Source organism: Canis aureus, chromosome 28, assembly GCF_053574225.1.
Source record: "Canis aureus isolate CA01 chromosome 28, VMU_Caureus_v.1.0, whole genome shotgun sequence".
Lineage (NCBI taxonomy): Eukaryota > Metazoa > Chordata > Mammalia > Carnivora > Canidae > Canis > Canis aureus.
Window position 1 is genome coordinate 6,464,086 of NC_135638.1, and position 26,669 is coordinate 6,490,754.

At 37.8% G+C, this 26,669-nt stretch overlaps 1 protein-coding gene and 1 long non-coding RNA gene across 3 annotated transcripts in view; one reads left to right on the forward strand and one right to left on the reverse strand.

Moving 5' to 3' along the window:
* On the forward strand, positions 1–24,325 carry LOC144300362 (uncharacterized). Of its 2 annotated transcripts, none has more exons than XR_013366936.1 (2): positions 1–907; positions 23,907–24,325. It is a non-coding gene; the product is annotated as an uncharacterized LOC144300362 (long non-coding RNA). The 2 variants fall into 2 exon arrangements; XR_013366937.1 differs by lacking the exon at positions 1–907 and adding an exon at positions 3,241–3,415.
* OSGIN2 (oxidative stress induced growth inhibitor family member 2) overlaps positions 8,492–26,669 on the reverse strand; it is a 22,874-nt gene continuing 4,696 nt past the window's right edge. Inside the window, exons 2-6 of the mRNA XM_077876321.1 lie at positions 23,212–23,366; positions 18,016–18,152; positions 17,228–17,419; positions 12,727–12,818; positions 8,492–10,385 (exon numbers count right to left, since the gene is read on the reverse strand). Of these exons, the coding sequence (XP_077732447.1) occupies positions 9,356–10,385; positions 12,727–12,818; positions 17,228–17,419; positions 18,016–18,152; positions 23,212–23,366 (1,606 nt within the window). The 3' untranslated portion in view covers positions 8,492–9,355. The remainder of the gene's footprint in view (positions 10,386–12,726; positions 12,819–17,227; positions 17,420–18,015; positions 18,153–23,211; positions 23,367–26,669) is intronic.

Consider the following 26,669-nt stretch of genomic DNA (forward strand, 5'->3'; position numbering starts at 1 on the left):
AGGGCTGCCCTGCCATTGGAATCTTGATAGGGATTGCGTTGAATCTGTAGATGCCTTTTAGTAGTATTGATGTTTTAACAATATTAATTCTTCCAATCGACCAACAAGGGAAACCTTTCTATTGGTATCTTTAATTTCTGTCATTGGCATTTTATAGTTTTCAGAGATCTTTTTTACCTCCCTAGTTAAATTTGTTCCTAAGTATTTTGTTTTTGGCTCCATTTCAAATGGGATCTACTTTATTTTTTCAGAAAATTTGGTGTTACTGTATAGAAAAGCTACTAGTGGGAATCCCTGGGTGGCTCAGTGGTTTAGTGCCTGCCTTTGGCCAGGGGCGTGATCCTGGAGACTCGGGATCGAGTCCCACATTGGGCTCCCTGTGTGGAGCCTGCTTCTCCCTCTGCCTGTGTCTCTGCCTCTCTCTCTCTCTCTCTCTCTCTCTCTCTTTCATGAATAAATAAATAAAATCTTTTAAAAAAGAAAGAAATGCCCACTGGTTTTTATAAGTTAATTTTGTGTCCTATAATTTTACCAGATTTACTGATTGGATGTAACAGTTTTTTGTTGAGTGTTTAGTATTTTTTATAAAATCATGTTGTCTGCATATAGAGACAATTTTACTTCTTCCTTTCCAGTTCTGATGCCTTTTATTCCTTTTTCTTGCCTGACTGCTCTAGCTAGGACTTCTAACATTATGTTGAATAGGAGCGGTGAGAGTGGACACCTATATCTTGTTCCTGATCTTAAAAGGAAAGCTTTCAGCCTGTCACCATTGAGTGTGATGTGTGGGCTTGTCATGAATGGCCTTTATTATGTGGAGGTACGTTCCCTCTGTACCTACCTTGTTGAGCGTTTTTATCATGAATGGATGTTGAATTTTGTCAGTGGCTTTTCTGCATCTATTCAGGTGACTATATGGTTTTTAACCTTCACTTTCTTCAAGTTGTGTATCACATTGAGTTATTTGCAAATGTTGAAGCATCCTCATACACCTGGTTATGGTGTATGATCTTTTTAACATATTGTTGAGTTTGATTTGCTAATATTTTGTTAAGGATTTTTGCATATATATTCAGCAGGGATATCGGCCTATAATTTTATTTTCTTGTAGTGTTATTTTTTGCTTTTGTCATCAGAATAATGCTGGCCTCCTGAAATGAGTGTTTCTCCCACTTCTGTTTTGGGAGAGTTTGAGAAGGATTGTTTTTAATTCCTCTTTAAATGTTTTGTAGAATTCACCAGTGAAGCCACCTAGTCCTGGGCTTTTCTTTCTTGGGAGGTGCTTGATTACTCTTTGAGTCTCCCTAATAATACTTGACCTATTCAGATATTCTATTTCTTCATGATTGCTTCTGTGTTGATTATATGTTCCTAGAAATTTACCCACTCTTGCAAAGATCTACCAGTTTTTGGCATACAGTTGTTTATTATAGTCTGTTATGATCCTTTCTATTTATGTGGTATCAATTGTAATGTCTCCTCTTTGATTTCTAATGTTACTTTTTCGAGTTCTCTCTCTCTCTCTCTCTCTCTCTCTATGTATCTAGCTAAAGTTTTAATCTTTTGAGAAAAAAAAAGCCTTAGTTTTATTGATCTTTTCCGTTGTCTTTTTAGTCTCATTTATTTCTGCTCTGATCTTTGTCATTTCCTCCCTTCTAACTTTAGGCTTAGTTGTTTTTTGTTGTTGTTGTTTTTATCTCAATGAGGTGTAAATTTAGGTTGTTTGAGATCTTTCCTGTTTCTTGGTGGAGGCAGCTTATTGGTATGAGCTTTTTTCTTCGAACTGCTTTTCTGCATCCCATTCTTTACATTTTAATTTGTCTCATGGTACTTTTATTTCTCTTTTGATCTCTTCTTTGGTCTCTTGATTGTTCATTAGTATGCTGTTTTATATCCAGACATTGTGAGTTTCTCACTTTTCTTGTAATTGAATTCTATTGTGATCAGAAAAGATGCTTGGTAGGATTTCAGTCTGAAATTTTTGAGACTAGTTTTGTGGTCTAACACGTGATCTGTCCTGTAGAATATGTATGTGTGCCTGAGAAGAGTATGTATTCTACTGCTGTTGGATGGGATGTTCTGTAAAGGTCTGTTAAGTCCATCTGGTCTGATGCGTCACTTCAGCCCCATATTTCCAGATTGCTTTTCTATCTTATCTTCCATTGCATAAAATGGGGCATTGAAGTCTCCGACTATTATTGTATTGCTGTCCATTTCTTCCTTTCAATCTATTAATATTTATTCTATATATTTGAGTGATTCTATGTTGGGTGCATAAGTATTTACATTTGTTATATCCTGTTGGATTGATCCTTAATATTATATAAGGATCTTCTTTGTTTCTTATTATACTCATTGGATAGAAGTGTGGTTTGTTTAAGCATAGCTGCTCCTGCTTTCTTTTTGTTTCCATCTGCATGGAGTATCTCTTCCCATCCTTTCACATTCCGTCTGGGTGTGTCCCTGAAGCTGACATGAGTCTCTAATAATCATAAGCAGCAGGTAGTTGGGGCTTCTTTGTTTTGTTTTCATCTATTGAGCCACTCTATGTCTTTTCATTGGAGGATTTAGACCATTTACATTTAAGGTGATTATGAATATATATGAACTTATTGCTGTCATTTGGCTGTTTTCTGGCTAATTTTTGTAAATTGTTTTGTCCTTTAGCCCTTCCTTCTTGCTCTCTTCCTTTGCGATTTGGCAATTTTCTGTAGTGATATATGTAAATTTCCTTTTATCTTTTGTATATCTTTTTTTTTTTTAATTTTATTTATTTATGATAGTCACACACAGAGAGAGAGAGGCAAAGACATAGGCAGAGGGAGAAGCAGGCTCCATGCACCAGGAGCCCGACATGGGATTCGATCCTGGGTCTCCAGGATCGCGCCCTGGGCCAGAGGCAGGCGCTAAACCGCTGTGCCACCCAGGGATCCCGTATCTTTTGTATATCTAATGTAGATACTTCGTACAATTGATCATGAGGCTTTAAAACACCTTACGGTCATACAGTCTATTTTAAATTGATACAAACTTAACTTTGCATACTAAAGCTCCACATTTTTATCCTTACTTGTTTTATGTTTTTGATGTCACAATTTACTTCTTTATACTTTGTGTAACTATTAACAAATATTGTACTTACATTTTCTGCTATTGTCTTTTGACCTTCATACTAGATTTTATAAGTGATTTACCTATCACCGTTACATTAGAGTATTTTAAATTTATGTATTTACTTTTACCAGTGAGATTTATAATTTCATATATCTTCCTGTTCCTAATTCCTATTCTTTCTTTTCAGCTTGAAGGAGTCCCTTTAACATTTCTTGTAAAGCTGGTTGAGTGATGATAAACTTCAGTTTTTATATCTGGAGAACTCAATCTCTCCATCAGTTCTGAAGGACAACTTTGCTGGGTAGGCTGTTCTTGATTGGCAGTTTTTTTCTTTTAGCAATTAAAATATATCATTCCACTCCCTCTGGCCTGCTATATTTCTGCTGAACATCTCATAATCTAGTAGGGTTTCCTTGTAAGCAACAAATTGCTTTTAAGATTCTTTCTTTAACTTTTGACAATTCATTTAATGTGTTGATGTGGGTGTTTTGGGATTCCTCTTAATTGGAACTTTTCAGTTTTCTTGGATCTGGATATTGATTTCATTCCCCAGGTTAGGGCTATTTTCAGATTTTTTTTTCTTTGAATAAGCTCTCTGCCCTCTTATCTTTCTTCTGAGGTCTCTATGATGCACATATTGGTCCCATGTGTTCCATATGCTGTCTTCACTCTTTCTCATTCTTTTTTTCTTTTTTTCTTCCCTGATTAGATTCCCTGCCCTGTCTTTTGAGTTCATGGTTTCTTCCAGTTTCATTTGTTGAGTCCATGTTTTGAACCCTCTATTGAATTTTTCAGGTCATTTTTTTTTTTTTTTTTTAATTTGCAGCTTTGTGGCATGTACGGCTTTTTTTCTCTCTCTTTGTTGAAATGTTCACTTTATGCATGTATTGCTTTGACCTTGATGAGCATCCCTATGGCCATAATTCTTAACTCTATCAGATAAATCATTAATCTTCAAGGTCTACTTCTGACTTTTTGTTATTCTATGTGGAACATGTTTCTGTATTTCTTCATCCTCTTTGACTCTCTGTGTTGATTTCTGTGTATTAGGTAACACAGTCATAGATAACATAGTTGAAGGTTTGCCAAGTTCTCTGTCTTAAAGGGGAGAATCTTAGCGTCTAGATGCAGGCTGATTGGAAGCTGGACCCTCAGGCAGAAGCTTTTAAAGTATCCAAGTAGCTATCCTTCATGGAACTGTGAGCTGGGTGTGTCTCTCTGCTTCTTCTGCACTGAACCCTGGGGTAGTAGCTACTTAAGAACTGTTTCTGGTTAGCTACCATCCTGGCTGGGTGACCTATGAACACAAGCTCCTTCCAGTGATGTTGGTGTTCTGGATTGGGCTACAGGGAGAATGCAGGCATGGTGTCTGCTGGCTTCCCTGGTCTCTGAGTAGAATGGTAGTCTCTCCCTAGAAGTGAGCTAAATTAGATGACTGACCCTTAGGCTGCAGCTTTTAAAATATACAAAAAGGCCTCTTTCAGGAAAAGACTGAGATAAGGACATTTTTGCCTACTGATATTTTTTTAAGACTTTATTTAGGGATCCCTGGGTGGCGCAGCGGTTTGGCGCCTGTCTTTGGCCCAGGGCGCGATCCTGGAGACCCGGGATCGAATCCCACGTCGGGCTGCCGGTGCATGGAGCCTGCTTCTCCATCTGCCTGTGTCTCTGCCTCTCTCTCTTTCTGTGACTATCATAAATAAATAAAAATTAAAAAAAAAAAAGACTTTATTTATGAGAGATACAGAGAGACGCAGAGACACAGGCAGAGGGAGAAGCAGGCTCCGTATGGGGATCCTGATGCGGGACACAATCCCAGAACCCCAGGATCATGACCTGAGCCAAAGGGAGATGTTCAACCACTGAACCACCCAGGTGCCCCTTGCCTACTGATTCTTTAGAGCCCTGGGCATGTAGCTGGTTAAGAACCGTTTCTTTGGGGATCCCTGGGTGGCGCAGCGGTTTGGCGCCTGCCTTTGGCCCAGGGCGCGATCCTGGAGACCCAGGATCGAATCCCACGTCGGGTTCCCGGTGCATGGAGCCTGCTTCTCCCTCTGCCTATGTCTCTGCCTCTCTCTCTCTCTCTCTCTCTCTGTGTGTGTGACTATCATAAATAAATAAAAATTGAAAAAAAATTAAAAAAAAAAAGAACCGTTTCTTTATTAGACAGTCTTGTTCAGCCCACAAACACAAGCCTTGCTGGCCACCAGTGTCAGGCTATTAAGGAATGTGCCCTCTGGATGCAGCTGCAAGAGCTAGTGCACCAGATAATGTGCCAGCCCCTTTTAGGAAGACACCAGTGACCTAGAGCAGAGCAAAGGGAGAATCTGAGAGGATACATGCTGGCCTCTGGAGAGGATAGCAGTCTGTTCCTGGATGTGTGCTAAATTAGCAATCAGACTTTCAGGCAGCAGCTTATAGGATATGCAAATAAGCCTCTTTTAGAGAAGGATGGGGAAGGAAATGGACATTTTTCTCTGCTGCCTCTGCTGGGATATCCATAGTAAGTCCAAGCCACTTAAGAACCTTTGTTCTTTGGTTGTAGCTGTGGGTCTTATGTGCACCAGGCTTGATGGCTTTCAAAGGGATGAGCCCCCCTCAGATGGAAGTCTTAAAAGTTGGGACATAGATGTTGCATCCCAACCTGTCAGGCCTCAGGGAGCATATAGAAGTTCCTTCCTGACTGCTGCTGTCGGAAGGGGGGTTTTGGCAAGAGCGTGTCTAAGCCTCTCCAACCCCTTTTGATGTGTGTTTTTTCCTTGCCCATAGTTTCTCAGCTAGTTTCTGGCTTCTTTTCAGAAGGAATTATTCCATGTGTTGCTGCAGACTTGGTGCGTCTGTGGGAGGAGTCAGGAGACTCCTGTATTGCTGTCTTGACCAGAACTTCATTTATTTTAAAACTCAGTAATTAGGTGCATATACATTTAAGATTGGTACATCTCTGGACTTTTGTTATGAAACATCCATGTCTAGTAATACTTGTCTTGAAGTTGCCTTTCATTGTAGTGTTTGCATCCTATGTCTGTGTCTTTAATCCTTTTACCTTTAACCTATTCAATGTCTATATTTTCTTAAGTCTCTTTAAACAAGGTATTATTGAAGCTTTTTATCCACTATGAGGATAGTTGCATTTAAATTGATGATGTTTAATCTAATTACATAATCTGTGGTTGGGTTAAAGTCTGTCACCACGTTTCTTTGTCCCATTTGTCTTTTTCTCCTCCTTTGGATTCAGCAGGTATTTCTTAATATTCTATTTTATTGCCTCTATTGGCTTTATAACTACACCATTTACAGTTTCTTAAATAGTAAGGATACATTCTTTACTTGCTACAGGCTACCTTAAATAACATACCATTTATGCCTGTATCATGTATAGGTCATAAATGTGTATTCCACTAATCCTATTATTTATGGCATACATTTTTTAAAGATTTTAAATTTTTTTTATTTATTCATGAGCAGCACAGAGAGGCACAGAGACACAGGCAGAGGGAAAAGCAGGCTCCCTGTGAGGAGCCCCACATGGGACTCGATTATAGGACCTCGGGATCATGACCTGAGCAGAGGGCAGATGCTCAAACACTGAGCCACACAGGGACCCCTTATGGTGTAATTATATATTTTACTTCTACATATCCTGTAGAAGAAGAAACTCTGTTTTTTAAATTTTGCTTCAAATTGTTTTAAATACACTTTTATTTTCATCAGTTAACTGGATTTTAAATAATTTAGGCTCTAGAAAAATAATTCTTATCTATCATTTCTGGCACTGTTTTTTTCCTTCATAAATATATAGGTTTCATCTGGAATCATGTGCCTTCAATGTGAATAATTTCCTTTAATATTTTGTGTAGTGCAGTTCTCCTGAAATCAGATTTTTTCAGCTTTCATTAAATTCAAAGGATATAGAATTTTATGTAAAGATTGGCACTTAGAGTTTTAGTTTAACAGGTTTTTTTAAGCACATGAAGACGTTTGTCTCTTGTCATTTGTTCATTATCGTTCTTCCCTGTTATGTATCTTTTTTCCTGTCTGCTTTGAAAATTTCTCATGTTTTCCAACAGTTTGATAATGATGTGCATAGGTGTGATTTCCTATGTATTTGTCTTTTTTTTTTTTTTTTGCAGTTTGTTTCTGTGCATTGCTTGTGTTTTTTAATCAAACTTGGAAATTTTTCAACTTTTATTTCTTCACATTTTTCTGCCTTGGTTGCTCTCCCTCTCCTACTGGATTCAAGCTGTACAGGTTAGATCACTTGCTATTTATCCCATATGTTAAGTCTGTTCATTTTTTTAATCCTTTTAACCTCTCTATGCTTCAGTTCGGATAGTTTCTAAAGATAAACTAAGTTCACATACTTAGACTTCCTAAAACACTAAGAGCTGCTCCTAAATATTATTTTTCAAACCCCAAAGAGATGTTGCTTTTTAAACATTTTTTCAAGAGCTAGATAAGGGATGAAGGAGACATCAGAGTATGAATAACTAGTGAATTATTTAGTGCTTTCTTCCACCTCCTGAAAGCTAGTTGAACTGAAGAATAAAAGATTTAGAAATACGGGAGAGAAATTGGTGAAGAGTACAATAGTATAGTATATCTGTACCCTAGGAGAGTGAAAAAGGTCATTTTCAATTCAGAAGTGAATTGGTAATAGAAGACCAAGGTAATAAGAAAAACATCCAACCCAACTCATTCAGAGCTCAGAAGAACAGACAAGCAAGAATGTGCTCAGTCCTACGCAGTCAGAGGATGTTATACCATTCCAACAGGTGTGAAATTTGAAAGTTACCATTACAGTATACCATACTATAGCATTTCTAATCTAAGGTAAACTTAATCACACATGACACATAGCAAGACTAAGAATTCATCAATTTACCTAAAACAGCCACTTGTAGAAGTGTATTATAAACATTTGTTTTAAGGTAAATTGTACTATAACCACATAACAATTGGACAGAAAAATACTAAGGAAAAGGGAATAACATTCAATAAACACATTCCAGATGAAATAAATTTTACAAAAAAAAAAAAAAAAAAAGATGACTGAGAAATTCAATTTGCCATGAAGAACTTCAGAAATCAGACTTTTTTGCCTAGCACTACAAATTCTGGAAACTTGTGTGAAAATACAGACATTAAGCACATCTAAATAAATATAAATCAAGATAGGGCATATAATTCAATAAATAACCATACGATAAGCTGCTATGTCGTCTCCAATGAACAGATTTCAAAGTAATCATCATGGGAATGGGAAAGACAGGTTTTAACCTTAAATAATTCTAGCAGTACCCAAATAGTATTACAATAGTAAAGGTATTTATGCCCAAATGTTAGTTTTAATGACAGAAACTCAGTATTCACACAGGGATAAGTAGTTTCATTCACAATTTATTGAATTGCAAATTAGATTGTTATGCTAGTTAGAGAATAAATCTCCAAAATATCTTTGCAGGTTCCTGTATGTCTAAATGTATGCCAACATTATTGGACTGTTTAAATTATTAGAAGCTAAGAATATGAAGTACTTATCAAGGTTTCAACAATAAAAATATTTTTTTTAAAATACCGTATTTGGTAATAAATTAGATTTATAGAAATTGAGAATTCAAAATAAATTAAACCTGAGTTATAAGTGCCTCCTACCCTGCCCACCCCCAGAATACATAACTTATATCACATTCTCTTTTATACCAGTGTGCCTCAAACTTTAATAAGCATACATAATTCCTTGAAGATCTCATTAGATGCAGTTTCTGATTCAATAAGTCTGTTGTGGGGTCTGAGAGTCCACATTTCTAACAAGCTACAGATGAAGCTAATGCTGGTCTTTAGACCACCCTTTGAGCAGCAAGGTGACCTACTCTATAGTGAAGATGATTTCTGGCCTAATAGACTGTATAGTTTTAAAGATTATTCAAGGCTGTAAGAGATTTTGGAATCAAACATAACCACAAATGATCACAAAAAAATAGGCCTTAGAAGAAAAGAATGTTTTAGTTAAGTGAAAGCTTAAAGTATACCAAATTGGCAGTGTTTCTATTCATCCGACAATGACACCTTTCATACAATATAAATCAGGACACCAAGTTCTTGTAACTTTAAGTAGTTACTATAGCTTGAGGCGCTCTTCCAGTTCATCCAAGTCCAGAAAAATCCAAGCCAGTGCACTGCAAAACCACTAAGAAAAATCTTTAATGGTTAACTGTCCATATAGATTACTTGTAAACTTGCTTTAGGCTATCCCATCTCCTCCTCCTCTTTCAACAAATAAATGCTTTTTCTTCTGTCTTGTAGCCAAACAGCGTGTAACAGCCAGTGCCCCTCCCTTTAAAAATCGAACAAAATTATCTCCAACCAAAGGACCCAATGCAAAGAGGTTGGCTTCTTTAACACATTCGTAGGTATATGCATCTATTTCCACAGGATTGCTCTTACAGGTGATTGGCTGGCTTGAGTTATGGCCCAGGTAACAGCCCTGCTCCTTCAGAAAGGACAGATTGGGATGAGAACCAATCAGCACTACGGCCGCAGAGAGCTTAAATACTTTTTTCAATCCAGAGAGGCTTTGAAGAATGCATTTCATGTCCGACTTAAAGGAAAGCACATGGTGCTCAGGAAAACTGGTATAATCAGATAAAAGATTTGAGTCTACAGAATATGACTGAGTACACATCATATGATAGACTTTATGGTATTCTGGATAAAGCTTTTTAGGAAGCTGTTTGAAAATTAAGCTTGGATCAGTTACTCGTCTGCGAAATACATGAATCACAGGAATGTTATTGTTGTAAGCACACAGTACCGCGTCGGCTGCAGTAAGCCCCGAACCTACAATTAACACCGGATCCACTTTGCCACGCAACTTTCCTTTGCTTATAGCAGCTCCAAACTCAGGCATTGAATGAAACACAAAAGGAAAATCTTCCCCTTCAATCTCCAGATGGGCAGGAGAATCCAACGTTCCAGTTGCCAGAGCTACATTCTCAGCAAAGAGACAGAAGGGAACGTGGGACCCGTCCGCTGTTCGCTGATAACCCCTGATTTCCCAATTCCTCTTGATAAATTTTGACTTCTCTATCTGTAAATGCTGTGTTGAAATATTTCTGTCTTGTCCATCATCATCATCTTGATCTCTGTAGAGTCTTGATACAGAGGTGATATAAGTATTCTCTCTGAAATTCTTCTGAAGACCCATGACTTTTACATAATGTTTATAGTAGCGAGCTATTTCCTCGGGCATGACCCGATCCCCTTTTAGGTTCCTAAAAGAGAAAAAGGAAAAATATCCTGAGGAGAGTACTGTGATAGTTTCCACGATTATTCCCGCTCCATCTAGTTGGCTACCATACAGATCTTTTTAATTCCTCTGGACTGTCTTAGCTATAAATTGACCTTTTACAAAGAAAAAGTTTTTTTCTTTAGTTAAAAATGTTAGTTTTATCAATAGAAGCCCCATGAAGTACAGACTGTATTTTAACGCATCTATTTCCCCAGTGCCTTGCATAGGATCAGGCTGGCTACCTTTATCAATAAATGTGTAAGTAAATGAACTGAAATGTGGAAATACAGACTTTTATAGTCTGTCTCACAACAATAATTCAGTCTATATACTCTTCAGCCTACATTCTGTAATGGATTGAATTAGATTATAATTATTTGAGAGCCTGCAGGTCCAACTGTGGTATAGATAATTCTTAAAGATAGATGCGTCTGGGCGGCTCGGTCGGTTAAGTGTCTGCCTTTGACTCAGATCATGATCTCAGGGTCCCACATTGGGCTCCCTTTCCTTACCCTGCTTGTACGAACTCTTTAATAAAAAAATAAAAACCTAATTCTTAAAGATCATATATGTATGATCTTGACATGATTTTTTTTTGTCATGATGACTGATTTTATTTTCCTGATGACTGAAAATAATTCACATCAATCCTCTTAAAATCATCTTACATCTAAGTACATAAAACATTTCTGTGTTTTCCTGTTCATAAAGAAATCTATAAATATAGTAAAGTCCTTTTTTTCATAAAGAGCAGATCCTTTCATTTTCCACTTGAACTTTAAAGCAGTAGGCATTAATGCCCCCTCAACACTGGGCCCTGATTAGAGATAAGTAGCAGTAAAAACATATCAAATAATTTCACATCATCCATTACAAATTGTAACTGAAAGAAGTCCATAAAAGTTTTTCTTAAAATGTAATAATATAATTAAGATTTAGATTAACTCTCACTTTTCACAGAAACCTGATGTAGGTTTTATAAATGAGGAAATTAACAGCTATTTTAAGTTACTTGACCCATGGTCACAACATTAGAAGTTACTAGGATTCAAACCCTGACAGCCTCTCAAGATCTGATGGTCAACACTATGCAAAGGCAGGAGGTGAAGCCAGTATTTAAACACAAGATTCAAAAACAAAACAAAACAAAAAAACCCCACAAGATTCTTTTTCACATATTACTTCAATATACAACGTGCCCAATGTAAAAGGACACACACTGCTAGCACAGAAAAAAAATCACAAAGCTTCCCCATTACCAGTATCACAAAAGGAAGAATGTTGAGCAATTTTCACTTGCTTGCTTATGAAAATCAAGAACTTGTTCAACTTGCCTGATTTTGTTACTTTTCATTTCAAACCCATATAAAATTCCTTTTTAAAAACTCCCAAAGGGGGGGTGGCCTGGCTGGCTCAGTCAGAACATGTGACTCTTGATCTCAGGGTCATGAGTTTGAGCCCCACGTTGGGTGCTGGGATTACTTAAATGAATAAATAAACCCCAAAAAACCAAAAGGAGTATTTGAAAAGTTTAATCTCAGTGATTCATGCTGGTCTGAATTTGCTCTTCTTAAATCTATGCAAATTAAGGATAATTTCTATGGATTAATATGATTTCTATCTAGCAGGAAGCCAAGCACTCAAATGTTTACAATCCTGTACTAACATAGGTTAAAGAACTTCCTGCTTTACTTATTCTTTCTGTGAGCAAACTAGATTCTCTGTATTAGTAATTTCCATCTAGTTTAATACTATCCTGGAAAATAAGGCTTTCAAATTATTTATCCTTTTAAATTTGGGGTTCTTTTTCCCAAAATAAACTTGTATCCTTCCACAAGAGATTTCTTCTCAATTATTTCTATTTTCATATTTCGTATCAAATCTTTACCTCTATAGCCAATAGGGTAGCAAGTCACATCACAGATTCTGGTTTATTCCACTGTTCTACATTATGAACCATCAACACTCCCAGGCTCTGAAAGCCAAACACTATAGGTGTGTATACAGGAGATACCCATACACAAACCTGGATCGCCACTGATAAAAGTAAGTGTAGAACGGATGAGAAACTAAACAGTGGTTTAATAGGAGAGCAGGATAAATCCATAATCAATGAGGAACGTAGTCTATAGACAAGCCTTTACCGCTGTGCGCTTAGTTCTATAACATCTCTAAATGGAGACTAGCCCATCATCATTGCTGCAAAGAGGTTTTATGTGAAAGACACAAATTTGTATCATTCCTCTAAGAATCACAAAGTTTTTGAAATCGGCCAATGGACTCACCCATTGTACATCAAAGAACTCTAACAGTTTGATCTTTACCTTCGTTTGCTAGATACCCAATCTTTAAATTTAAGTCCAGGTAGCTCCATCCAATTTCCAAAGCTGATTGTCAACATGGAACCTTCCATATTCTATGTGGATAAAAAAACGCACAAACACATTTAAGTGGTAAGATGGATTTTTTAAAAAAAACAAATACACCTTCATTCACTAAAATTAAGAGTCTGGATAAGGAGAGTTAAAATAAGACCTAAATGGTTGTGTAAATTACAAACACTTTCATCATTTTGCAGGATCTATAGTCCTTCTTCCATAAAGTTAAGCTCTTATAAAACAAGTTTATGATACTGCCAGATGCCCAATGTTAATAGCTTCGGCCTGTAATAATATAATTCAGATATAGAGTGTGTTAGAGGAATACATCAGTATTTTCACTTTTTAAACAAAAGGGGAAAAGTTCATTAATTTCTAACACATTATATATTCATTTTAATATTAACAAGTTTTTTAAGAAATGTGCAGCAGAACAGCTTTTCCCCCCCTCCCTCAATTAGAACTGCCAATCTAAGCTGGTTTGGATACAGCAGCAGCTCTTTCTAAAACCAGGGAAAGCACCAGTGGTTACCGGTTAAGAGGAGACTCCCCGCTGAGGCTACTGCTGCCTGTAAGGAAGTGAGCCCTTCCAGCTTCCTTGTCCTGCTTCTCTCTGCTCTGCTCACTACAAAGCAACCAAAAGCCCAGGGCCAACAGCACCTGTCCCGACGGCCTCCATGATCACTTTCAACCAACTCTTTTAGAAAGAGAACTCTGGCTTTGGTACGGAGATTGTACTGAAGAAGAAAAGAGTGGAGTAGGCAATCTTTCCAATAACTTGGGTCAAAGATGATGATGGCCAATACAGCAAAATTACAATCACGGTGGGGAAAAGTAGGGTGGAAGGACTCACAGTATGTTTATGAGAAAGAATGGAGAAGATACAATAATGGGTTTGAATTGGGAGTTGGGGAAAGAACCACCAAGGAATGTTTCTGGCTTGAGGAACTACAGCCCAGTGCTACTACCCCATAAGGAAATTAAGAAATCAGATGATAAAGGTGACTGGTTATGTAGGCATGCAGAGTTTGGGAATCAAATCAGGTGAATATACAAGAGAAAGTAACATGGGCCAGGGATCTTGATTTGGGAATCACTCAACATGCACATGCCAGTCACTGAAGTATATGAGACAAGCCAGGGAGAATGAAGAATATAAAGAGAGGACCTTGGACTGGCACAGAGTTTACAGACAAGTCCACAAGATAACTGAAAAGGAATGACCAAACAGGAAGAAAGACAAGGAGATGAAATGTTCAGCAAATCTAAGAGGGGTATCATCACTGTCAAATGCTGCAGAGGTCAGGAAAAGATAAATGTTGAGACTGTCAAACTGAGCAAAAAAGGAAGATAACAACTTTTAAAAAGAGAAATTCCACCAGAAGAGGCAGTGACAGAAGCTAAAGTGAAGCTAGCTAAGGAACAGGAGGCAAGGCATAGGAGTAATGGATAGGTAACTATTTCAAGAAAGTGGCTCTAAGGCAAAGCCTACAGATAAGCTAGCACATAAAACTTAATAATCGAAAATAATTTTAGTATATTTATATACTGAGGGACAGAAACTGGCAGAGAAACTTAAGATACAAGAAGATAAGGTGAAAATCAAATAAGCAGTGTCCTTGGAGAAGACAGAGGTCCAGAATATGTCTGGAAGGTTAGCTTGGACGTGATACCACTTGCACAATGACAGAGGATAAGACACAAAGAGGCAGCATGAATGCAAGTAAGTTTGCAAGTCTGAGTGTAAAATTATGCAAGTTCAATCCTGATGGATTCTGTGTTCTAAGAATCAAGAGTATTCCTAAGTAGGAAGGTGGGAAAAAAAGGGATTGAGAATTGAGAAGAACATTTAAAAAAGAAATATCAAAGGATTACCAAGTAGTGTTCAGGACCCAAATGAGGTTGGAGAATACTTTTCACAGTTGTGGGACCTTTTTTTTTGTCTGGCAATGTTTAATAGCCCAAGTAGAGGAAAAGATAAAGTGGACAGTTTTATGAATTGCTTTTTTTTGTCAAGCCCATGTGACAGAAGGACAATGGGTCAAAAGAACTAAGGAGAATGGTTGTTAAACTACAGAACCTAAGCTGGGTAAGTAAGGGGGTTAAGATCAGAGCTTCAAACTCTGTGTGTGAAGATTCGATAGGGTGACGCAGCTGGAAGAATAAAAAGTTGTGTTCATAAAGTAAGATATTTGAAAATTTAGATTTTCACTGAATCGTTACTGTAGAGGCGCTGGAGTTAGTATCCAAGGAGGAATGGCAGAGATTGTTGAGAATGAAGCGATTAAGAGACTAAGAGGTTAAGATGTTGCTTGTGTCACGTATGTAAAGTTACTCAAGTTGACAATAAAACCTGGGATATAACGGCAGACCGTGACTTAGGAGCCACAGATTCAACAGCTGATGGGAACATTCCGGGAAGTAGAGGGGCCAGGCATGAGCTTGTTCAAAGGAACAGGAACTTCGACGGAAGAGCAATGCGGAATAAAGAGAACACCGATGTCACTAGTCAACCTGACAGGACACGGGGCCGTGAGAGAGTGAACAAACTCCACTCAGGGAGCTGCAGCGAGAATGGTATCTTCAGGAAAACAAGATTTCAAGGAAGGGAGTGAAAGCAGCTCATAACTGAAGTGGTTAAGAGTATACAGAAGCTTATTTATTAGCAAATGGAGTTGTAGGGGTCCACGGTTAGAGTCTGGAGGTGAGGAGAGGTGAGCCACTGGGTCACGAGAAAAGCAGAGAACTACGCAGGAATGACTGGGAGAGGACAAGTGACTTAGGGGGCCTACATCCTGAGTAATAACCACGGTTAACTAGGATGTATATGAGGCATGGCGGGGCGGGGTGGGGGGGTGGCTGTCTGTAATGACAAACAGTACTCGGGTCGAGAACCTGAAGATTAAGGTATGGAATGCAGAGGTGGGAATAAATAATTATGCCCCCGGAAAAGTCAAGTAACTTCATAGAAGTGATGTTTGAAAAATGGATAATAGCTAAAATATCATTTATTTATATCCCTCTTCTAGTGGGTATCATATATGATGCATGAAAAAAATTCAGCAAATTTTCAGTACATTTCAAGCTTTACCACTGATTCAAATGTGTTTTTAGTAATCAAGGCTTATCTAGGGTTTGACTTTCATATATATAAGGGAAAGAAATGAAGTAACAGAGATCATTGTACATTTTCTAAGCAAAAAAGAGAAGTACAAGAAAACTTCAGGAATTTAGAGAAGCATAATGCGTTATGTTTTTCAAGAAATACTGTTTAACAATGCTACTCACCATTAGCACAAATATAAACACTTAAGACAAAGGGCGCAGGGTAATTTGTTAGTTGCTATCCGTTACCATTCGGGGAATTAATATTAGGAGAGGAGTTGAACATATATTTAATCTATAAAGTTCTCAAATATCCTAAAACAGTCACTTATTAAATGTAAATATTTAAACATACAGCATTGCACTAATATATGAATAGTCAACTGAAATCTGTACTGAAGATCTGATATTTAATGTTAAAATTCCCATGAAATCCTTACTCATAAAATAGCAGAAATTACTTAACATTTATTTGTATAACAAATGAGCATTCAATCAGATGCCATACTAACTGATAAGGGCCAAGGAGGAAAAGAAAAATGATACGTTCCTGACCCCTAAGGAAATGCTCTGAATTATGTAGATCAATTTTCTGGTTTAACCCCTGCCATGAACTGAATGTGTCACCCCCAAAATCCATGGGCTGAAGCCCTAACCCCCAGTGTCATGGTATTGGAGATGGCCTTTGGGAGGTAATTAGGGCCACATGAGGTCATAAGGGTGGTGCCCTCCTAATAGGATTAAGTGGCCTAACTAGAAGAGAGGCAGAGGGGAGGAAGGAGCATGTACCAAGAAAGGTGATGTCTGCAAACCAGGAAAAGAGCCCTCACACGAATTGAACAGCCTGGCACCTTGATCTTGAACTTAGCCTCTACATTATGAAATAAATATCCGTTGCTTAAGCTACTCAGTCTGTGTTATTTCATTATAGCAGCCAAGCAGATAAATACAACTTCCTTCTTTTACAATCAATTTTTCACTTAAGATCTTGAAAACACTGGGAAATAATGGGTATTGGTATGAAATACTGTGTGAGATTTTATAAAGTCTAAAATGAATTTAAAACTTTTTACTATGCAAAACATTGTTGAAATATTTTCTTATAGTTCTTATAAAATAGTATAGAGAAGTTTATATTCTAAGACTATCCTGGTAATCAAATTTGGCTTAATTTCTCGTTACCCATATTTTATTGAATGGCATTAAAATTCTCAGATAAAAGTTTGGTAAACATATATAACGTGTGATAATGTAGATCATAATGTTTCAGAATTCAAGTGGTCTTATCAAGATGATATGTAATTACTCACATACGCTAAAATACTAAGAAAAAGATACTCACGTGCCAAGCTCCACCAGGTGGACCTTTACCAAGAACTAAGTGAGGGATGTAATGATGTTGTTCTAATTTCCAATGCAAAACAGAGGGATAATCATACCCAAAGTCAGCATCTGGATGAAGAAGTGTGTCGAAAAGTACTGCAACTGGATTGGATGATCGGCCCTCAAGGCCCTCAGACAAGTATTCTAAGTCCTGAATGAATTTTTTTTAAAAAGACAGAAAAAAGGTAGAGTTTCAAGGAAAAAACAAGAAAATAAAGACAAACCAACCCCAGCTGTTGCAACAGTGGAAGCCATTACTCTAATCCAGCATTTCCCACAGAGTGTTGTTGCTATAAAACACTGATGTTCCTTGAGACCTTAATAGATTCTTTGGTCAAAATGAATATAGGAAAAGACTGGATTTCACCAAAAATATTTAGATCCTTTTACTACAAAACTTAAAGATTAATTTAATGCATTAATATGCTTTGGTACATCCACTGTAGCATTCCAGTAACAAAAACCAGCACATCCCAAACTTATTTGAACACAGAGCACCTGTCAGAGCTCCCACCAGGGAATAATGTGGGAAATTCTGCTCTGATCGATTCAGGAAAAATAAACAGATGACACTTGGCAGAACATGTTTACAAACTGAAAGTAAAAATGACAGACAATGTTATCCAGAAGAAAGGATTTTCAACTGAGAAATACAATACTTATATAAGTAGAAAGCCAACCTTGTTTGAGTATCAAAACAAAACAACAAAAAAAAAAGCAAAAAGATGGACATGGAAGAGAGAATACCTGATCAACAATGGAAAGGTGTCTTGCTTCTTCTAATTTACTATGTAAGATTGTATTTGGATGTATTGCTTCTGATGAGAAATATGGCCTGTAGCCTGATAACATGTAGGAAAGGCAGATTCCTGAGGGTCCATTTCCTAGTAGAAAAAAAAAAAAAAAGGTGGAGAGAGGCGCATCATGTGTCTCAATAACTCTTATTCGTTGGCCTTTCTCCAAGATCCATTTTCTCCCTTACTATTTGTCTTCCTTCTCTAAACTCTTAAAACCAAGTATTCATAAGATACTGACTTTTGTCTTCTCCTTTTTCTTTTGGGTTTCTCATCTATTTGAAGCTTTAAGTCTCTATGCTACTGACTCCCCAAATTAAACCTGCAGGCTGGCCTCTTGCCCAAAATTATAGATCCCAAATTTCCAGATGCCACTTCTTCACTCCACTTGGTTGAACTACTAATAATTTAATCACAATGTGTTCAAAACCATATTCATGAGTTCCTTCATTTAGGTGCCCTCTTCTTTACATCCTATCCACTCACCAAGTTTGATGCTAACAAAATCTTTAATTAATCAGGTTCTGATTCTAAATCTATTCAGTCACTATATCCACTCAGTTGTCTTTTTTAGTGTCATTCCTAGACTCTCAGGAGACAAAGTCCTAAGTGACAAAAGTTTGTCCTAAAGATACAACTATTCCAAAATCATTTCACATTTTACATTCAGATGAATTTTGAAAAAACAAAGTTCCTCATCATACTACCCTCTCCATTTGGAAAGTCTTAATTGTTTGCTTCTGATGACCCAGAGCTCACCATGTTTTGGTTTCAATCATCTTTCCAAACCCATTTTCTAATAGTATCTTCCTATATTTTTATATGTTTAAACTAAAACCAAACTGGATTTTTTGTTGAACCCTGGTGAACTATTTCCATTTCTGTGGTTCCTTTAGTCTGGGTTTCCATTTCTCTATTAGCTCCATCTACCAAAAATTTAATCCAACTGGGATAAGGGTTAGCCATCAGGAAGAAAATCTTGTTCTATTCTCTAATATTTTGCCCCAAATAAAATAAGCTCAAAGATGTTAATATGAGAAGTAAAGTCATAAGAATATTAGAAAATGGATTACTACTTCTACTACTTATAGTGCTGGAGTGGCAAGGCTTTAAGCATGATACAAAACTCAAAAGACAGAAAGGAAAATAGACCATTTGACTTCATAAAAATTCAAAACAAATGAGAAATAGTGAAGTTAAGATCTAAGGGAAAGAGCTAATTTCTCTGAATCAAAAACAAAGAAACAAAACTAAAGAATAAATATCACATGATAACATCAATACAGATAAAAGCACTTAACAAAATCCAACCCTTTTCATGGTAAAACAACAACAACAACAAAAACACCTCAGCAAACTCAAATAGAGGGATACTTCCTTAACTTGATAGAGTATCTACAATAAACCTACAGCTAACATCATACTTAATGGTGAAAAACTAGATGCTTTCCCTCAAAGATCAAGAACAAGACAAAGATGTCTCTTCTCATCATTCCCTTTTTTTTAAATTTATTTATTTATTCATGATAGATGTAGAGAGAGAGAGAGGCACAGGCACAGGAGGAGAGAGAAGCAGGCTCCATGCTGGGAGCCCGACGTGGGAATCGATCCCGGGACTCCAGGATCACGCCCTGGGCCAAAGGCAGGTGCCAAACTGCTGAGCCACCCAGGGATCCCCTCATCATTCCTTTTTTTAAAAAATATTTTATTTATTTATTCGTGAGACAGAGAATGAGAGAAGCAGAGACACAGGCAGAGGGAGAAGCAGGCTTCATGCAGAGAGCCCAATGTGGGACTCGATCCCAGGTCTCCAGGATCACACCCTGGGCTGAAGGCGGCGCTAAACCACTGAGCCGCCCAGGCTGCCCTCTTCTCATCATTCTTACTCAACAAACACCGTAACTAGGAGTCGTAGTTAATGCAATAAGAAAAGGAAATACAGACTAGAAAGAAATAAAACTGTCCTTGTTCATAATAGCCATGATTTTCTATGCAGAAAATTCCAAAGAATGGCCCCCAAACTCCTAGAACTAACATCAAGATTGCACAATACAAGGTTAACATACAGAAACCAGGTTCTTTCCTATATACCAGCAATGAACAAGTGGCATTTGAAATTAAATACACAACACTGCTTAGTTTGTGTTAAGATTACTTAACTTAGGTTATGGATCCAATTATATATATTTAAGATGGTAACTATATGTATAAGATATATACAAGGAAAACCACAAAACTCTGAGGAATGAGCCCAAAGTGATGTTCATGAATAAGATTCGATATTGTTAAGATGTCAGCTCTTCTCAACTTGATCTACAGTTTCAATGCAATCCAAGTAAAAATCCCAGCATGTGACTTTGTGGATACAAACTAATTCTGAAGTTTAAATGGAAAGGTGAAAGACTCAGAATAGTGAGCACAATATTGAAGAAGCAAGTCAGGACCAACATCATCCAGAGTCAAGTTGTACCATAAAATTCCAGTCTACAAGACAGTGTGGAAATTATTAAAGAGTAGACAAATCAGGGATCCCTGGTTGGCACAGTGGTTTGGCGCCTGCCTTTGGCCCGGGGTGCGATCCTGGAGACCCGGGATTAAATCCCACGTCGGGCTCCCGGTGCATGGAGCCTGCTTCTCCCTCTGCCTGTGTCTCTGCCTGTGTCTCTGCCTCTCTCTCTCTCTCTGTGTGACTATCATAAATAAATAAAAAAAATTAAAAAAAAAAGAGTAGACAAATCAGTGGAATGGAAGAGAGTGCAGAGAGATCCTCACAAATACAGCCAACTTATTTTTGACAAAGGAGGAAAGGCAAGCCAACGGAGAGAGGATAGTCTCTTCCACAAATGGTGGAACTGGACATCCATATGCAAAAGTATGAAGCTAAATACTAACCTTGCATCTTTTACAAAAATTGACTCAAAATATCACAGACCTAAATATAAAGCACAAAATTACAAAACTTAGAAGATAAAATAGGGAAAAATCTAGGTGACCTTGGACTTGGTAAGTTTTCAGCTGTAACAGTAAAAGCAGGATCCACGAAAGAAAAAAACTGATAAACAGAACTTCACTGAAACTTAAAATTTCTGCTCTGCAATGGACACTATCAAGAGAGTGAAAAGATAAGTCACACTGGGAGAAAATAGTTGCAAAATGTAACAAAGAACTCTGGAGTCTCACCCACAAGAAAATAAACAATCTAATCAAAGGATCTGAACGGACATTTCAAAGATACACAGATGACAAACAAGCATATGAAAAGATGCTCATTGGGTACGATTACAGCACTGCAGATTAAAAGAATGAGGTGCCACTACACACCTATCAAAATGGCTAAAATTCAAAGTAGAGACAATACCAAATACTGACAAGGACTTAGAGAAACAGGACCTCTCATCCATAGTTGTTAGGAATGCAAAATGACAGCCACTTTAGAAGACAGTTTGACAGTTTCCTAAAAAGCTAAACAGTTTTAAGATATAATCCAACAATCATACTCCTAGGTATTTATCCAAATGAGTTGAAAACTTAATGGCTATGCAAGAAGCTACACATGCATGTTTACAGCAGCTTTACTCATAATTACCAAAAACTGGCAGCAGCCAAGATGCCCTCCAATGAGTGCACAAACTCAAACATCCATGCAATGGAATGGTATTCAGCGATAAAAAAGAAATGAGCTATCAGACCATGCAAAGACGAATCTGTAAGACCTACTATTAAGTGGAAGAAGCCAGGATGGAAAGATTCCATACTGTGTAATTCCATGAATATGATATCCTAGATAAATCAAAACTACACCGACAGTAAAAGACCAGTAACTGCCAGGGGTTGGGGGTTGAGGGACAGGATAAATACGAGGAGCACAGAAGTCTTTCAGGGCAGTGAAACTCTTCTGTAGGATACTATAACTGTGGGTACAGGAGATTATACATCCAGGATGAAAAACCAGTGCTGGACTAACGGGAGAAACTGGAACACCAAGCGCAGCCCTGAGATATCCTGGAAGCGAACTTCTACAAACACCATCATCTCTATCCTCACCCTTCGAGAGAAATCCAGGGCAGAACTATCTGCTTACTGCCTTTCCTCCTCTTTCCTCCCTCCCTTTACTGTATCCACCACACGTCCAAGGACAAGACTTTTCCTTCCTTCCTGTTAATTTTGAAAGAGGCCATCAAGGGCACCTGGGCGGCTGAGTCAGTTAAACATTCAAGTCTTGATTATTGGCTCAGGTCATGAGATCTCAGGGTCGAGGAATCGAGCCCCGTGTCGGGCTCCATGCTCGGTGGGTCAGTGCTCCCAGACTAAAGGAACCACAGTCTGCTGGAGATTCTCCCTCTCCCACCTTGCAAGGGAACACACACTCTCTCGTTCTCAAATACATCTTTAAAAAAAAAAAAAAAAAAAAAGGCTATCAAAGAAGCTAAAGAAGCTATATGCCATCCAGGTACGTGATGCCCCATAATTCTTTCTGGCAGCTTGCTCCACACTGTGGTACTTGTCTTGACTTGCTTAAGTCTGATTATCAGATGCAAGACATATGTAACAGTTAAAAACATGCAACGAAACAAAATCATAAAAATTACATCTATAATTCTGAAGTAATTAGGTCATTATAGCTTAACTTTTAGTATTTTATATGCCTATCTGTTGAGGTGGTACGAAGGATATAGGATGAAATCACTATGGTTACGGTCATTATGCATACTACTGCCGAGTACCAGGCCGTTCATTCCTGAGAACTAGTTACTTGCACAAGTTACTCAACTTCTATTATTTCCCCCACAAAAGAGGGTTGTGAGGCATAATCCAGTAATGTACACTGCATGCTGGGTACAGGGCTCTAACAGTCTTGGTTATCATCACGGCCATGACACTAGCCTAGCAATTAACCCAACTGCTAGTATTTTAACAGAATAGGGTAACAGCAATCCTTCAGGAAAAAAAATGTTACATTCTAATACAGAATCTAGTATCAGATAAACCAATTACTGTCTCTCCAAAGATCTGGTTATTGGGTACTTAGGCATATCGAAAACTTAAAAATACTTTTCAATATGATCCTAAGAACGTGCGCCATGTAACTATGCATATATAGTAGTAAGGATCATAACTGTAATTTTAAGAGTTAAAATGCAGTACTTACCTATTACTACCACAGGCAAAGTCACCGATGAATCTTCCAGTAAAGAAGTTTCTTCAACTAATGGCATAGCTTTAACTTTCTGTCCCAAGTTATCACCAAAATATTGCACTAAGGAATTAAAAATCTCTCCTTCGGTTTCAGTGTCACTATAGTTTCTTAAAAAAAACAAAACAAAACAAAAAAAACAAGAGATAGAGTCATTATAGCCTTTATAAAAAACCTGTCTTTATTCAGATTTTCTTTAGGCCCTTAAATATTCAATAGTTCCATAAAAGGAGAAAAGAAAATTCTTCCGATTGATGCTTTCAAATTAGTAGCTTAGCTTATCTGTCAACCTGTACCATTTTTAACGTCAGAAATCCTAAACAGCTGCTAATGTCTCGTAGTACCATGCAGGCAAGTCCCACACACGTTCTAAATAGGAAGCTAAGATGAGAGACAGCATTGTATTGGGGATTTTTACAATTCTGTGAGATTTCCCCAGAATGGCTAGTTTCTCTTTTTTTTTCCTCATTAATAAAGAGGTAAGTGCACTAGAGGCAGTATAATAGGAATATATAATAGGAACATATTATAGGAATATAATAGGAACAAAATAGTCATATTTTAAGGAAAAGCGAACTGTACTTCTGTATTACAAACTGTGCATTTTGGCAAAAGAAATGAAGTTTTTTATTCATCTTATTGATTTTCAGATGTTGAAATATGGAAACATCTTTATCTCGATTTCCAATCTACCTCCTTTCCCAGGGGCCACCCTAGAAGCTGGTGTGAGCATCCCGACAAGCTCATGAAATGGACGGAGTGGCCTCCAAACGCAGTCAACGTGCTTCACTACACTAGTGACGCCTTCCTAACAGAATCCCCAAATTAGTTTTCATGCTTACATAGTCAGCAGCAGGCCAGTACCTGGAAATACTAAACTGAGGGCCCGCACGGGTTCAGGTGCTTACTACTGCTCCCAAAATGATAAACACGAGGTGCATCGGTTATTGCACAGGACTCACGGATCCCAGAGGAGAATGAAAAATGGGAAGAATGAAGCAAAGACCAAAATTTCCGCTTCCTTAAGACTCCCCGGGTCACAGGCTGCCCTATGACAGTGGCGGTCTCTGGGATAGGCTAACGTCCACCCCAATTATCTGGACTCCTCTGACGGTGGTGGCCTGGCGGGGCCAGAACGGGCACCCCCTGGACAGGTCTACTAAGGAAGGCCCCTCTGCACGCGGAAGCCTGCCCCTGGGAGAAGGGCCTCACGCTCAATCCATCCCTTTCCGATCATTCCAACGGCTTCTCTGAGCAGATCCAGGTACGCGAGTTACCCAGGCTGCCGATGCTTCTTGGCAACAGAAGTCAGGTGTTCTTACACCAGGCCCATTTCTGGTATTTCTCCTCAATGGGCGCCAAGGACAGATCCCCCAGCTTCCCGTGGACACTTCTGATCAAAGTCCTTTTGGATGCTAAGGCCTAACACGGTGGTGGCGATAAAGGAAAATGCACAGCTCATCGTCAGTCTCTTCCGACAACCTTACGCTCTTGTTCCCAGATATATAACCCAGGAAATTATTTTTTCAATGATAATCACTCTAAATTTTGGTTAATCAAAGAGATGTTTCTCTCAGACCTTAACATTTCCTCCTTTTCAAGTGCACAATTCAGGGTTGTTAGTGCAATCACAAGGTTTTGCAATCAGCACTACTAATTCCAGAAAAATTTTATCACCCTAAAAGTGAAAAACTAAGTTAATAGGAATAAACTAAGTTAGCAGAAAACTACAGCACCCATTAAAACTCATTCTCTAGTCTTCCTCCCCCAACCCCACCCCTGCCCAGCTACTGGCAACCACTAATTTACTTTCCATCTTGTTGGACTTGCCAGTTCTGGAAATTTCACATAAATGGAACCTCTCACACGTTATGTGGCCTTTTGTGTCAAGCTTCTTCCACTTAGCATATTTTCAAGGGTCACCCATGGTGTAGGATCTACTGGTACTTCCTCTCTTTCCATGCCTAAGTAATATTTCACTGTATAGACAGAACACAGCTTGTTCATTCACAAACTGATCAACATTTGAGTTGTTTCCACTTCTTGGCTGTGCAAACAATGCTGTGAATGCTCCCGTATAAATTTCTGTGTGGATAAATGTTTTCATTTCTCCTACAAGTACATGCAAAGGCTGTGTCATAAACTCTGTTTAACACCTCAGGAACTGCCGAGATGTTTTCTGAAGTAGCTGCAGCATTTTACATTCGCACCAGCAATATGCGGGCTCCAGCTTTTCCACATCCTCACCAACACCTATCTTTTTGTAGCTACCCTCATTGGTGTGAAGTGACATCTCACGGCAGTTTTGACTTGCATTTCCCTAATGACTAATCATGTTAAGCACCTTTTCACATACTTTTTAGCCATTTGTGTTACCTTGTTTGTAGAGATATTTTCCACCCACTTTCAAATTGGGCTTTTTATTGTTGGGCTTTAAAAATTATATATGTAGCACACAGGTTCCTTATCAGATGTATGATTTGCAAATATTTTCTCCCATTCTGTGGGTAAGGTCTTTCCTTTTGTCATCTTCAGAATTACAAAAGTTTTGATTTTCCATCAAGTCTGATTTTTTTCTTTAGCTACTGTGCTGTTGGTGTCTAAGAAACCACTGCCTAATCCTGACATCACCATGATTTACTCCTCTTTTCTATAAGTTTTATAGATCTAGTTTTTTTTAGGTTTATGTCTTTCTTCTATTTTGAGCTAATTTTCATATCACACATTTTGAAGTGTAAGAGTCCAACTCCATTCTTTTGCTTGTGAATATCCATTTGTCCTGGAATCATCTGTTGACAAGACTGTAATTTCCCCTTTGTCTTGTGAACCCATGGGAAACCAACTGACCATAAATATAAAGATTTATTTCTGAACTCTCTATTCCACCTATCTATGTTAATCATTATGCAAGCACCACACTATCTGGCTTACTGTTTCTCTGTAGTAAATTCTGAAATTAAGAAGTGGGAATTCTCTTTGTTCTTTTTCAAGTTGTGTTGGCCATTCTGGGTTCCTTGCAATTCCTTATGAATTTTAGGGTCTTGTCATTTCTGCATAAAAGGCTGCTAGGATTTTGATAAGATTGCATTAAACTTATAGACTAATTAAGCTTATTGCCATTTTAATTAAGAATACCAAGGTTTCCAATCCATGAACATGGGATTGCTTTTATTTAGGCCTTCTTTAATTCTTTTCGATGACGTTTTATAGTTTTTGGTGTACAAGTCTTAAGACTTAGGAATAAGTATTTCATTCTTTTTGATGGTAAATGGTATTTGTTAACATCGTCAGACTGTTCATTGTTAGTGTCTAAAAGTTGGATTGATTTTTGTATCTTGATGCTGTATTCTCCAATGTTGTTTAATTCATTTATTAGGTCTAGTAGGTTTTGGGTGTGGGCCTCTAACAATTTA